General features: G+C 40.2%; 1 protein-coding gene across 1 annotated transcript in view; it reads right to left on the reverse strand.

Annotated features, from left to right (window-relative positions):
- CUBN (cubilin) overlaps window positions 1-14,054 on the reverse strand; it is a 141,453-nt gene that overhangs the window by 119,423 nt on the left and 7,976 nt on the right. The window contains 18 exon segments of the mRNA XM_032682519.1: window positions 2,869-3,059; window positions 3,257-3,379; window positions 3,382-3,418; window positions 4,215-4,270; window positions 4,273-4,326; window positions 4,329-4,394; window positions 5,755-5,953; window positions 5,955-5,990; window positions 7,351-7,427; window positions 7,430-7,479; window positions 7,880-7,943; window positions 7,946-7,977; window positions 7,979-8,021; window positions 8,024-8,059; window positions 10,548-10,673; window positions 11,218-11,313; window positions 12,467-12,601; window positions 13,398-13,563. Of these exon segments, the coding sequence (XP_032538410.1) occupies window positions 2,869-3,059; window positions 3,257-3,379; window positions 3,382-3,418; window positions 4,215-4,270; window positions 4,273-4,326; window positions 4,329-4,394; window positions 5,755-5,953; window positions 5,955-5,990; window positions 7,351-7,427; window positions 7,430-7,479; window positions 7,880-7,943; window positions 7,946-7,977; window positions 7,979-8,021; window positions 8,024-8,059; window positions 10,548-10,673; window positions 11,218-11,313; window positions 12,467-12,601; window positions 13,398-13,563 (1,587 nt within the window).

A 14,054-nucleotide genomic window follows, 5' to 3' on the forward strand; every position in this document is an offset into this window, starting at 1 on the left:
TGCCCAAGCAATAAATGCAATTTTTCTCCCAAAGATTCTCCAGTAAACAAAACAGCTCTTTTCTCCTATAAAAGCAGGAGCAGCTCATGTAGATGGAACTGCTTTTAATGCATCCATATGCTGTCAATGCCAAAAATCATTCCAGTGAAATCACTGGCAAAGCAGGGACATACAGCTTTCAGATCCCCTCTCATCATCAATTCTTTATTCCTCAGCTGTATTCATCCATGGGCTGGGAGAGAAGGCAAGGAACACTTATTGGAGTCCTGGTGAGCAGACAGTGGCTAGCCCGCTTGCCCAGCTTTGGCAGTCTCAAGCTGGTGAGATCATTTTTCTGACTAACAGATATTTTTAATTTCTCTGGAATTTGAATTTAAGATGACAGAATTATTCTGGATTTACAGCAGAGCAGCTAAGATGAGAATTTGCGCTGGAATATTTAGAAATCCTTTGGACAGCAGTGGAAAGCTTCCAGAACTATAATTCACAGGAGTTTAAATATTTTTCTCAAGCGGATTTTCATTACATTTTTGGTTTATATAGCCTGGTGAGTAGTGATAAAAATAACAGCTTCTCTAAACCATGTGAATAATGTCTCCTATTGCCAGTTAGAAGGATAGCATGGAAAAGGAGCAGTCTTGGTAACACCTTACTTCTGCACCATATCACAGCCTTTCCTAAATAAGTTTTATTGTCTCTATTTCTTATTGCAGACATCTGGTCCCAGCCTGTTCCTTCCTTAGTAAGACACTAAACATCCCTCCCTTGAGCAAGTGCCTGTGAGCTGCCCTGTGAAAATTCTACTGGTTTCCTGGTTTCACCAGTGATGGGAATAATCTGCACCTTTTCAACATGACAAAAGAATTGCTGGAGAGTGACTTACAAAGTAACTTTGACACCCAAAGCTATCTATCTCCCTAGCTAAACTCACTGTAAAACCCAGTGAGACACTACTTACAAAAGCATATGTTGAAAAAACCAGGCCTTGAAAACAGAGCATAGTACTTTGGTTGTACTGACTGTCCCGGCCAGAAATGTCGGTCCTGTTTCTCTGCGCTGGGCTGAGCACTGAGTAGGAAGGTAGGAAGACGAGGAGGGTAGAAGAGAGGGAAACTGAAACAGTTTGTGACTGATCAGCAAACAGCGAGGTAAATGCCTTGCTTAACTAATACAAACCGATGGCGATCAACAGAAATGGTTTTGTGTTTTCTGGCTGCTGTGAATTAGCTGCTGTTCTGCCAGCAATTAGGCAAGAGGAGTACCAGGCCAAACCAAACAAAAGCTGTCTGTTTTCATTAAACACACTTCCCCTCTCATTTCAGAAACTAATTACACTTCATTCCAACCACGGACTTTAAATTAGAGGAGGACGGAAGGCAAGGATGTCAGCACAATGACATCTTTTAAAATAGACTAACAGCACGGAGCTCACAGGGGCCTGTTCCTCACTGGTCAAGAGGAGATTAAACACAAAACCAAACCTGTGCTGGACCACGTGGCCAGCAGCACTGGATCCTGCTCTCTGCTGGAGCACAGAGATGGCTCCCGCCTGCTTCAGCTGCAGCAGCACCTTCACTAATCAGTGTCTGTGCCTAGTATTTTTTACTTCTGTTAATCTGTGCATGGCACTGCCACTGTTTGTATACAGACAGTGGTACCCAGCACTCATCCCATGTAGGATGAGGTATTTGTGACTGTATGTAGAAATACACACTGAGTATGACAGCAGATACTTTGAGAAATGGCAAGTCAGAGTGCAGTGCAGAGGAGAACAGGGACAGGGTGACAGAAGGGGCAGAGGCCACCAACATACAGAGCTTGTCAGGCCCTGAGGGCACCACCATGACTCCCGTAGGCCAGCCTTGCCCACAGCCCAGGACTCCATGTCAGCCCCCCAGGGCTGCCCCAGTGAATCCACAGCCGGGCCAGTCTCTGGCTCCCCACAACCCTGGCCCTGTCCAGCCACAGGCTCTGCTGAGCCAGGCTCTCCTGTATGCCAAATGTCCTAGCCTGGCCTCAGTCCATCCCCATCCTCTGGGAGGTGTCCAAGGCCTGGGGCTCCCCTGCTCCCTGGCCAGGGCAGTGGGATGTCCCTGGCTCTGCCTGTGAGGAGCCCCAGTCCCTGGGATATGCGGGCTACACAGCACCAAGCCACACCTTCCCCATGGGTAGCTTAGGGGGTGCAGATTTGGAGCTGGGGCAAAACTGGGTTTAGGGATAACAAAGAAAATGAAGAATTGGTATCTCCTGTACTTAAAAGGCATCCTATGGTCATAAAATTGTATGTAACATGAAGCTGCAGACCACTGAAGAGAGAGCTAGGAGTATAAGCAACATAAAAGCCATCTCAAGTGGATCTCGGTTAGTATTGACATTACTATAGTATTATTATTACATTGCCATATAGAAAACATTCTAACTGTCCTATTATTTTTTATAATACTTAGATTTAGACTAATAAGAATCTTGAATTAGACTTGTAAGATTTCAGTTGTAGCAACACTAAACTCTTGGCTTTACAGTGTCAGAACAATGTCTTTCCGTGTAACATCATGACAACAGAAAATGTTGCATTGTGGCTATTAATGCTATTTTTCTTGCATTCGACATGCATATACCTTAATCACATACAGCTGATTAAGAATTAGTGTTAAGCTAGACATATTTTCTCGTTCTCTTATCTTTGCTTCACTCCAAATGCACAGTCCTGCTCTTTTAACCCCTGTGACTTTTGGACTCTAATAAATTTGTATACTTAGTCCTTTGATTAAACACCTATTTCTGCAGTAGACCTTGGGATGGAAGTTATGCGTGGTTTTGTACACACATGTAATCAACCTTTCATATCAACTGATTAAGGGAAGTCACCTCTATATAGTTTGCTGAACAACCAGTATGACTCTCCAGCTCCATATGGGTGAAGTTGAGGAATATTTTTTCATCCTCTGGCTGTCGGATAACGTAGATACATTGTCGGCTGCTGATATAAGGGTTAGGCCAGAAAGGGGATGTGATAACCCCTTCACTCTCTGTGTAATTTCCTCCACAACTTGGATCTGCTATATTAAGAAAAAAATAATCAATTGAGATATTCACAAGTACAGTAACTGTTTTTCAGGCTGCTTCTGTACAACAGCTGCAAATCAAAGAGAATTACTATATTATTAAAGAGCAAGTGTAATTACATCCATTCATGTGTTGTTGGCTCTATATTGAGAATGTCACAGACCAACCTTCAATGCTGAATTTTACTTACCAGGAGACGTTGTATAGAGAATGTGGAAGCCTTTATCAGTAACCGAGTCATCAGAGTGAAAGTGAATCCATGCATAGGGACCAGTGGTTCTGAGTGGGGGTGGAGATTGAGTGCTACAGAATTACCAAGGACAGGGTCTTGCGAAAGAAGACCATCTCGAATCTAGATGGAATGACAGATCAGCAGTTTAGGATTATTAGATGTGTGCCAACTGTGAACAGTACCAACACTCCTTAAGTTATCTCGAGGCCCCGGGAGATATTCTAGATGGAGGTGGAGGGAAAGCTCACAAGAAGTTTCCTCCAAACACACAGGAACCAAGAAACACATCCACCAGCATAGCTGTGATGATGCATCAAGGGTTTTGTGAAGGGAAAAAAAAGTATCAGGATATCTACTCTTGAACTGGTTTTCTAGAAATCACGCTCTGCATTGAACAGGATTTGCTATTCCGAAACAGCTTCTCATTCCATGAATAGGTATTGGTGAATTCTCTGAACATTACATCGCACCTGACAAAAAGCCCTAAGCTCACACATCAAGTCATGGACTATACTATGATGTGGACCTATTAAACTTAGATCACTTTCTTGATTAGTTTCCCTTAGGCTGATGAATTCTCTGGGGTTGACATTTTACAAGAAAACTGGAGACTGAACTTTGTAAGAAAGTGAAAGCTTCCCATCAGGTATTTGGCCTGAATCCCATCCTTTCTACTCACAAGACTTCACTGACTTCAGTGGAGCAGGATTTCTACCCCTTTCTGTTATACTGCCTGTATCTGATTGTGTATGGATGTCTGGAATATGTAATACAAATGAGCATTTCAACACAGGATTAAACTTTCACACAGCCCCTTTCTGTACATACAGAAAGTTTTGAAATATCTTGTTTTGCATATCTGTTTTTGCAATAACATAAACATAAAATGTTGTCATAATTCACAATTATACTTTACCTCTAAATGGTCAAAACTGCAGTTTTCATGGTGTTCTAGGCTTAGCGTGCCAAAGCAAATGTGATGAGGAGGCCAGGACTGGTTGAGATGGTCCAGACACAATCTCTGTTACAGGATAGTTACCAGGATATCCTGGAGAGCTTATCGAACCATAAGTACCTGTCAGCTCACCACCACATTCTAAACAGAAAGAGACATGGAAGAACAGTCTTTAACACTGTGTGTCGGATCAGAAGATGAATTGTCCCTCAGTGTCAAAACTAGATACCACATTAGGGTCCAGAATAAATTAAAAACCAAGATTGAGCCAAACAAACCAGTAAGTTACATCTTTCTTTAAGTTTTACAATTAACTCTGCAACTCAATTTTAAAAGCAGAACTCTAAATATTTCCTGATTGGTACAGTAAAGAAAGATTCTTTCCCGGTTATGATGAAATTATCTTTCAGAGGAATGATTAAAAGCATTGTGTTTGGGTTGGATTACAAAATTGATCTGAATTTCTGCACTTTGTAAATAGTCTCAATTTTTTATCCTAGCACAAGGCTGTTTTCATTAAAAAAAAAACCAAAAGAGTTGATTACAGGTAAGGGAGTTTTATATATACATCCATCTCAGTGCATCAGTTGGGAATGGGAGGAGTAACTTGTGTGTTATACCTAAAGAATAGCTAGTTATAATCACATCTATAACACTCTCCTTTTACTTTTTTTTGTGGGTGGTATTTTTTCCCCAAAATATCTGCTTTCACTGTTCAGTACTCAAATTTGATACTTAATAATTATTTATCTAATAATGACAATTGAAGGAAAAAAAAACCCCAAACCACCAAAAATCACATTAAAAGCATTCAATTCAATAATATTTCTAGAAATAAGGAAACTGTTCCTCCCCTGAATTTTCTGTACCTTTTGTACCCTATGGTTCTTTCAAGCCACAACTCAATGCACTATTTTGTTTCTTGATAATACACAGAATACTGAAGTGAGCTTGATGTTACATTAGATGATTTGGAGTTTATCTCTGGAAATGCACTGCCAGAACACCTGGAGGAATCATCCAAGTGGCATTACCAAAAATTCAGGCAGAAAGTATACAGCAAATCATACCCAAAAAGTTCACATATTCTTAAAATCAAGTCTCAGTAATCTATCATGCTTGGAAAGCATGTTTCAAACTCTTCAGCCTGTCATAAATTTTCAGTGGCAAAAAAAGTTAGCTTGCTTGCTCAGAGTACTAGATACTTCATGGGAAACAGAACTGATCAGATGAATTGGCATCTCCAGGAATACATGCTCTTTGGGGGAATTCCTCACAGGAGGTGTAAAACAGCCTTAAAAAAAACCAGCAGAAAGCTATTATGCAGAGGCCTAGAGACAGACTTCAAATATTTGAAGTGGCATACATGTCTACATTTCAGCCTCACTCCCTAGTAAATATTGTTCCTGCCATTCCTATTGTCTCCTGATCAAAGGAAATAAGTAATTGATTTTGCTCCAAAGCCATGAAGATGCTAAATTACTTATGTTTATCAACTTACCAGGATTCTGAGATCCCAGTGAACAGTAAAACCTCCAGCCATAATGGGTGTGGTTTGAGTAGAACCAAAAATACAGAGAGTTGTGAGAACTGAAAAGCTCTTCAGGAGCTGAGGAGCCACAGTATTTTCCCAGCATGTGCACTGATGCTGAAGGCCCATCATGGATTTGAAGGAAGTCAGAGCTACACTCATGACTTGCCTCCAGTTTGGAAGAATGGGAAAGTAATACGCAGAATCTAATAGAAGGAAGGAAACAATAAATGTCTTTTTTTTTCCATCTGCTAAGACACTGTTTATGCAGAAACTGCATAAAGCAGACACAGTGTTCATGCAACTGTGAGAATCTATGAGCTTTAGAGCCATTATGCCATTTAGTGAAATGTTCCAGGACAGAAGAAGATATTAAAGAATCTTATGGGTCAAAAGGAAAGAGAAAAGAGATAGATAGATAGATAGATAGATAGATAGATAGATAGATAGATAGATAGATAGATAAGAATTTAGACAGTGAAGTTTTCTGGAAAGAACATTATTTCTATAAACTAATAATTGAGACCATTGTCTGTGTGAGTTATATGTGTGAAATATACATATGAGTATATTTCAAGCCATGTGAAAGGCTTGAAATACAGCATAAAATATTTTATTCCAGGTTTCCCATGGCAGTTTTGTCATCAGATAATTAGCATTTCTTATCCTTGCTATGGTTGAAACTATTGTAATGGGAGTTAAAAGATTAAATGATCTTGTTTTGCACATATAAAATCAGTTGTCTCATAAGCCTACTCTGGACACTTAGTGACATACACAGCTTAAAGTTTGTTCAGATTCTTCACTGCTTCACTGCTTTAATATGCTCTGCCAAAGGACAGTAGTGGCTCCCAGGCTTAAAGATGAGAATAGTCACACACATATATATATATATATGTTAATACCGTATAAGCCACTAGCAGCACTGGTTTATATAAACTACTTAATTCATTCCACAAAATGTCAAAAATAGATCAAATATTTAGGACCCCGAGCAGAGCTTCCATGCTAACTATTTTGTGGTTGTTATTATAACACAGGTGGAATTGGCTAGTTGCAGATTAGAGTCAGAATGTACATTTGAGTGCAACATTTAAAAAATTAATCCATAAAAATATCAAATGCTGTTACTACACAAAGGTATGGACAATATGAATTCAGCATTCTACATATCTGGCACTCAGAAATCAGAAACATTAAATTGTTCTGGGGTCACTTAGTTCAGGCACCAGCTGTGGAGCTCATCAGAGCACAGCTTTTCTCATGGCAGCTATTCACAGATCACACTCTAAAGCAGTGTAGAACAGGCCCCTTCTGTAGCTGGACTTAGGTGAATAAACTCTAACCCTCAGCTGCATAGGAAAAAATCTGGAAAATGTAACCCAGGTAAATTATCAGGCTAAGGAGCCTGAAGGCTTTTAAGGTTCTGAAACTTATTCTTTCGAAAAACTATTTGTTCCAAAGAGATTGGATCAGAACATTGTAACACTGTAACATGAAGGACAGTTATGTTTATTCTATCAGAGCTGAAGGGTCCTGCAGAGTGAGGGTTTTCTTAATCCGAACTCTATTTTACCTTGTGTGGGATTAGTTGAAAACCCAAGCACAGCTGACCCTGCTGTTGTACCGCTGGCTGTTTGGATGTTAGGGTAACTGAAAGTCCCCCTGGAGCCTGAGAGATATCCTCCACAAACTGCAGAAAGAGACAGAAAATTAAAAGGGTTACTTTATGCTATCACTATACAGACTGAAACAAAATCTAACTTTGTTGCATAGCTTTGGCATCTTACACATTTAAAACAATGGTGAAAGATAATTTCTATAAAAGATTCTTCAGGATTTCCTCTAAAGTGGAATGAATCTCAAAAAATGAGCAAAATTATCCCCTGAGAGAAAAGTAGTTCCTGGAAAAGAGCAAGGAATTTCAGCTGGAATATGTGGAACGATGGGATATGTTTTCGGACGATGTCCATAGCTGCTTTGCTTCCAGAAGGTACCTCCAGATGAAAGCTTGAAATTCTTTCCCTATGATGAAATAACATTTTGAAGATAACATAATGTAAAATTTCTCTGGGGAGGTGGTCCTGGCTGTACCTGCTGGGCAGTCTGGCACTGTGGTACTGTCCAGGAGCTGGTGCACTCACCGGAGTAGCCGTTGATCCATCAGTGCAGCTCCCCCCATTTTGGCAGGGTGCTAAGGCATTCATCAATGTTCTCTGTACAGTCTAGGCCTGTCAGCCCCCATTACACAGGCAGAAATATCCAGAGATCATGCCTACAGTATAAACAAATCAAATAAACTCACGAACTTGAACACCTAAAGAATCACTACAGTCACGCAGAAAGACTGATATTTACACTATTTTATGAGGAGATACTGGAGCCAAAGAACTCACAGAATCAGAGCATATGATGAGTTGGAAGGGATCACAAGAATCATTGATCCACTCCTGGCCTGCACAGGACCATTCCCAAGAGTCACATCGTGTGCCTGAGAGTATCGTCCAAATGCTTCTTGAACTCTGTCAGGCTTGGTGCTGTGACCACTTCCCTGGGGAGCCTGTTCCAGTGCCCAACCACCCTCTGAGTGAAGAACCTTTTTCTAATATCCAACCTAAACCTCCCCTGACACAACTTCAGGTCATTTCCTCAGGTTCTGTCACTGGTCACCACAGAGAAGAGATCAGTGCCTGTCCCTCCTCTCCCCCTCATGAGAGAGCTGTAGACTGCAATGAGGCCTCCCCTCGGTGTTTGGCCTTGATGGTTACTGGTGAATACCAAAATAAACCTGAAGCCTAATCAGATTACCTAGGTCTTTATGTTTTTTCTATTAAATTATTTCTTTGCAAGGATCTTTCAGGTTACTTTCTAAAAAGTCAGAAACAGAAAACAAAAACAGAAAACTGTTTGATTGGTTTCAGTCAATCATATTATCTAAATCTCATAAATAGCAAGTCAAGATAACTGGTTTATAAATCAGTTCCCTCAAGCCCTTTCTCTTGGAAGTCTGCACTGCAGTTACGTGGGCTGTTAACTTTCATTTTTATCCTGAGGAATGTTAAATGGGAACAATTTCATTACCTTTTCTGCATTATCCCTTATTCTGTATGTCTCTTTTCCATTTCTCTTGTCTCTACCTTTACTACTTCTCCTTATAATCAAGTCTTTCTATGTCTCTAACTGTTTTAATTTCACATGTTCTCCTACATTATATTTCCTGTTTTGCAGACACGATCTTTACAGGTAAAACAGAACACAGTATTTCAAGGCATATGCTAAAATCCCATCACTGAGGACATACAATCAATATACTACACTCTCTGTTTTCTTTTGTATTCTCTATTTGCATCCTCTGTGTCCCAAACAGATTTTCAGTATGATGGAAGAAGATTTTTATGTGTATTTAGGACTCCGAACATTGCTCTAGAAGGTGAAAAGTTGTTTTCTGATCTGCATTGCCTGATATTTAATTAACATTACATTTCCTCTGTCATTATGCTGGCCAAATATAGCTCTGCTGTTCCTCTATTTTATTAGATGCTTCTGTAGTCCCGTTATTGAACTATCTGACTGTGTTATTACCTTTAGGTAGTAGTTTGTAGCCATCATTGCTCACTGTTTTATGCTAGGTTATACTTAGGGGAAGATGCCATATCTTTTAATAGATTGATTAAAATGAATAGTTTCTAAATAGTCAGGAAAAGTAGATTAGATCTGGTCACAAAAGACCCTTCAAATATCTGAGAGAAGACACAATAGGTATCTATAGAATAGGGAATAAGGAATGCTGGTAAGGAGTGGAGTGGAGGTGAAAGGATCATCACACTTCATACAGAAAATGGAAAAAGGGATAGGTGACATACCATAGAATCATGGAAACATTTAGCTTGGAAAAGATCCTTAAGATCACCAAATCCTGCTGTTAAACTAACAGTGCCAAATCTATCTCATATATCCAATTTTCCCTGTGCCTTCAAGGACAATCAAAAAGAGGATATTTGCAGACCAATGTGGATAGATGGGAAAAGATTCTACTGGAACAACAAATTTAGTATTTCTGAACATTTCTCCAAAATCATCATCATAAATATCCTCCACAACAAAATTCCCAGATCTGCAGTATGGACTTCCCTAAGCACAGCACTCCTCACTGAGGAAGCCAAAATCCTTCACAGGGTCCATGTGGACAAACTAAATGGTCGCTGTGCATGAGAAAGAATTCACACCACTGATCAGTTTAGGTCCAAAACACTTGGTTACCAGCAGAAGTGCAACCAATTCCCTTAAAGCACCCTTTCCATATCTATGTAAACAGTCTGAAACTCCAGGAGTGCTCTCACAAGATCAAACTAGAAATATAACTAACTCTACTGGATATTAACAGTCTGAAGGTCAGCAGAGGTCCTGGTTTTTTTCATGGGCAATTCCTCCATGATCCAGGGTGGTAAACTACTTCCCTGTCCCACCAGGGACAGTCATTCATGAGTTCTCCCCCACCAGCACTAGCATTCCATCACTAGCCTGGGATACCAGACAACTTCTCATGTCATGAGTGCCAAGATTGCTGCCTCTACATACAAAGAAAATGGCTTGTGTGCCCTGCGACTCACTTTGTTTTCCCCAGATCCATTGATCTTGCACTCCCCACTGATCTTGCCTCATTTCCATTTGTGTGTCTGCACTCAGCTTTCAGCCTCACCAGGCTCCCTGATGTACTGATTATAACTACACAACCTTGTCACTAACTGTGAGGAGCCCAGCACTTACCAAGCACTGCCCATTTGCACAAGGGTTTTGCAGCTGACAGATATCACTGAGAGGAGAGCACCCGTTTAGCCCATATCCACTTCCAGTGTACCCAGGCGTGCAGGAACAAAATGGCATTAGTCCTTGGGAGATAAGACAAGATACAGAAGGTAATTCAGTCCTTGTTACAATAACAATACCAATGACCACAAATGTCGCTGACATTATATTTTATATAATTCTAACTTATTTGATCTTTTGACACCTTCCCTGATCAATGCCCAGTTTCACCACGGAAAGATCCCTACTGTTGTTTTGCTGTGAGTATCTGAAAGTCCAAAGTCACCCCAATGGGAAATAGCAGGAGTAGTCAAAGGGTATTTATGGAAAGAAGACTAGCAAAAGCAGCTGTATAATTGGAAAACCACATCAAAGAGAAATGGTAAAAGTCTCCATAGTTTTAAGATAAAGTCTTATCTTTGGTGGAATCTAAATCTGCTTCTCTCAGTGTTAGTGGAAAGGCATGCTGGTTTTAGCTAACCTGCCTGTAAACTCCTTTGGGTGAGGCAAAACTGACTGTGAAGAAGAGGCTGGAATATGTTGCTACAAAGTGGATTAACCATAACCAGATCCTCCTTGAGAGACAGAGGTCTGGTATTACTTACAGTATTTAGGAAAGCATCATACCTGGAGCTGAGGTACAAGTAGCCAAAGGATGGCACCCTCCATTATTTATTGAGCAGATATCAACCTGGGTACAACTTTGTCCATCTCCCTCATAACCTGTTCAGAAGCAAATCTCAGTTAGTCTGTAACAAACTACGTTCTTTGAGAATTGACAGCAAAACAATCAACTGGTGAGCAAAACACTAATTTATGGTGTAAAATCAGTCTTCTGCAGTTAAAAAGAAAAAGCTGAGATAGCCACTGAAGTAAACCCTGCATATTTATTGTGGTTTCTGCATTGCAGGGGTGGATTATCATTGTAACTAAATCCTCCCATGGTTGTAGAAAAGAAGATATATTAGTGTTTGCCAAATACAGTGAGGCCACAGAAACCCATGTCTCTCAGCCACCATGTGCTGCCCTCCTCACACATCTGCACCCCATCGGCCCTAATCACATCCAGGTTTCCTGCTGCATGCCAGAGCTGTCCTTGGGTCTCAAACAACATCCAGTTCTTCCCAGGAAGTTCAGCAGGACCAACTCTGAGAGGCCAGAGTTAACGTCACCAAAACTTGCCTGAAGCCACATTTCCAGCATAGTGATATGCCTTCAGCACTCACTTACTGAGGGTCTTCACTACCTGCCATTGCCATTTAAATAGCAATCAAAAAGTCAATTAGAAAGACTTTTTCCTGCTAGTGCCTCTAGTATCTATAGCATGCATTTCAGAAAGTATTTTAAATCATAAACCACAAATTATGGAGACATAAGTTGCGACTTCCACTACTTGACCTGTACTGCAATGGAAATTCTGCTGCCTTAGACAGCATTCAGAGCGTGACAATTATCAAGGCCTTTTTTTATGACAGACAATACAGCTGATTTATGGCACAGAGGATGCTCTTTCAATTAATACAGACAATGAAATTACTATCATAATTATGCAATCCTTCATTCCTTTTAATGATTTTGTAAAGTAGGTACTTCATCAAATCAAGGCTCTAACACTGAAAAGGGTTACCTACTACAAGAGAAACACATATCAGAGGATCATCTTTAGTGATGTACTCTACACAATCTTCATTAATATCTGAAGCAGTTTGAATATACTTGGACTCTGCATTCTGTATTACAGCATTGTATTGTGTATGCAACACTTTTTTAAAACCAATTTTCAGCTTCTTAAATCTACCACAAAACAGAATCAAGTGTGTTCAATCATCATCTTTTAAGCCCCTCCATATTATTATCAACAAGAAATCCAATTTACCTGGCGGGCAGAGCCCACAGCGGAAGGATCCAATTGTGTTGATACATTGAACCATTGGTGCTGTTGAGCAGCCTCCATTACTACTTGCACATTCATCAACGTCTTGGCAACTGTAGCCATTTCCTTGCCAGCCTAAAAAGCAGCACAGAAAGGACATTAGAATAGAAAATGACTGACCTTTTTGTTTTTTTCTTTGCCCAAATCTTTTCATAGAGCACAAAAATACAACTTCTGAATTTCACTTCATTAACTCAAGAGAAGACCTGTCTCTCTCATAACTGATTAAAATTAATACCAGTCTGCAAACACAACGAGGTGGAGCTGTGTGTGCAAGAATGCTTTATTTTAACTGTTTTCTGGTTATTTCAGAATCAAGCACACTTTTACCTGCAGAGGAGGCAGTTGTGGTCTAGCGCACATATGTACAATTTGCAGCAAAGCTTTAGTGTAACTCCAGTTAACTACTTCAAAACCTCCTCCCAGAGACACCACCTGCCCATCTCCAGAAGAGGAATAGTAGGTTATAGGGTTTGAGGGGACAATCAGGTTTTTATATTGCCTTAGGGCTGTAAGCATATGGATACTGAAAGTACTGCAGACCTATTACACAAATGGACATGAAGGTACTTGTGAGCATGAAGGTACCTGTGAGCGTGAAGGTATATCAGACCTATTCAGGTGCTCAGTTTAGAATGGGATAAATCACGCAATCGACTTCACTGCCTGCGTTACCCAGATAAAACATAATCTGCAGACTTTTATTCTCTAGAGTACAGACCAAAGCATTTCATGGAGTTACCTCATCTTGGTCCTGTACCAAAGCATTTCATGGAGTTACCTCATCTTGGTCCTGTGTCTTTGCTTACGACATATGGGCAGTAGTACCTACTGCCACCCCATCCTGCCTGAGAGCATGGAAGGACGTGATACCTGGGGCAGGGACCACATGAATAGGAGCCTGGAGTGTTGAGGCACTGCACAAATGGATCCTGTGAACATGGATGATCAGGGAGGCGACATTCATCTATGTCAGCACTGCAGGCAGGGCTGCCAGGAGGGGACATCCAGCCACTGTCACACATACAGCGGTACTTGGGCTGCCACAGAAAACATCACATTGCATATTTAAGACATTTGGAATAGCCAAGAAAAAGGCAGGAGGAGTTAATTTTATAAGATTATTTTCAATCTATAGCAAGAAAGCTTTCAGAGCATTACATGGCTTGTGCATTCTGTTTTATAAGTTGCTTTGGTAGTTTTCTCAGACTGTTTCTTCCTCTGAACTTACCTATTTAGATTATGGAAGCAACTCAGGCTCATTCATTATGTTCATAAAAGAAATCTGTAATTTACCCCAAAGCTCCCAGAGAAAATGAAGAGCAATTATGAGCTGTACATAAATATAATTAAAAGTCATCAACTTGCTTTTTAACCAACATAAACAGATCAGTGTAAGCAACCTGAAATCATCTTGGCTGTTTATTTTTAATCAAACTATTAGTAATCTATGCAATGCGCAGCACTGGTATTACATTGCAAATATATTTTTTCTTTTAGGAAAACAGTTTTCTCTCTAGTAAACTTTACT

This window comes from Chiroxiphia lanceolata, chromosome 1 (assembly GCF_009829145.1).
Source record: "Chiroxiphia lanceolata isolate bChiLan1 chromosome 1, bChiLan1.pri, whole genome shotgun sequence".
Lineage (NCBI taxonomy): Eukaryota > Metazoa > Chordata > Aves > Passeriformes > Pipridae > Chiroxiphia > Chiroxiphia lanceolata.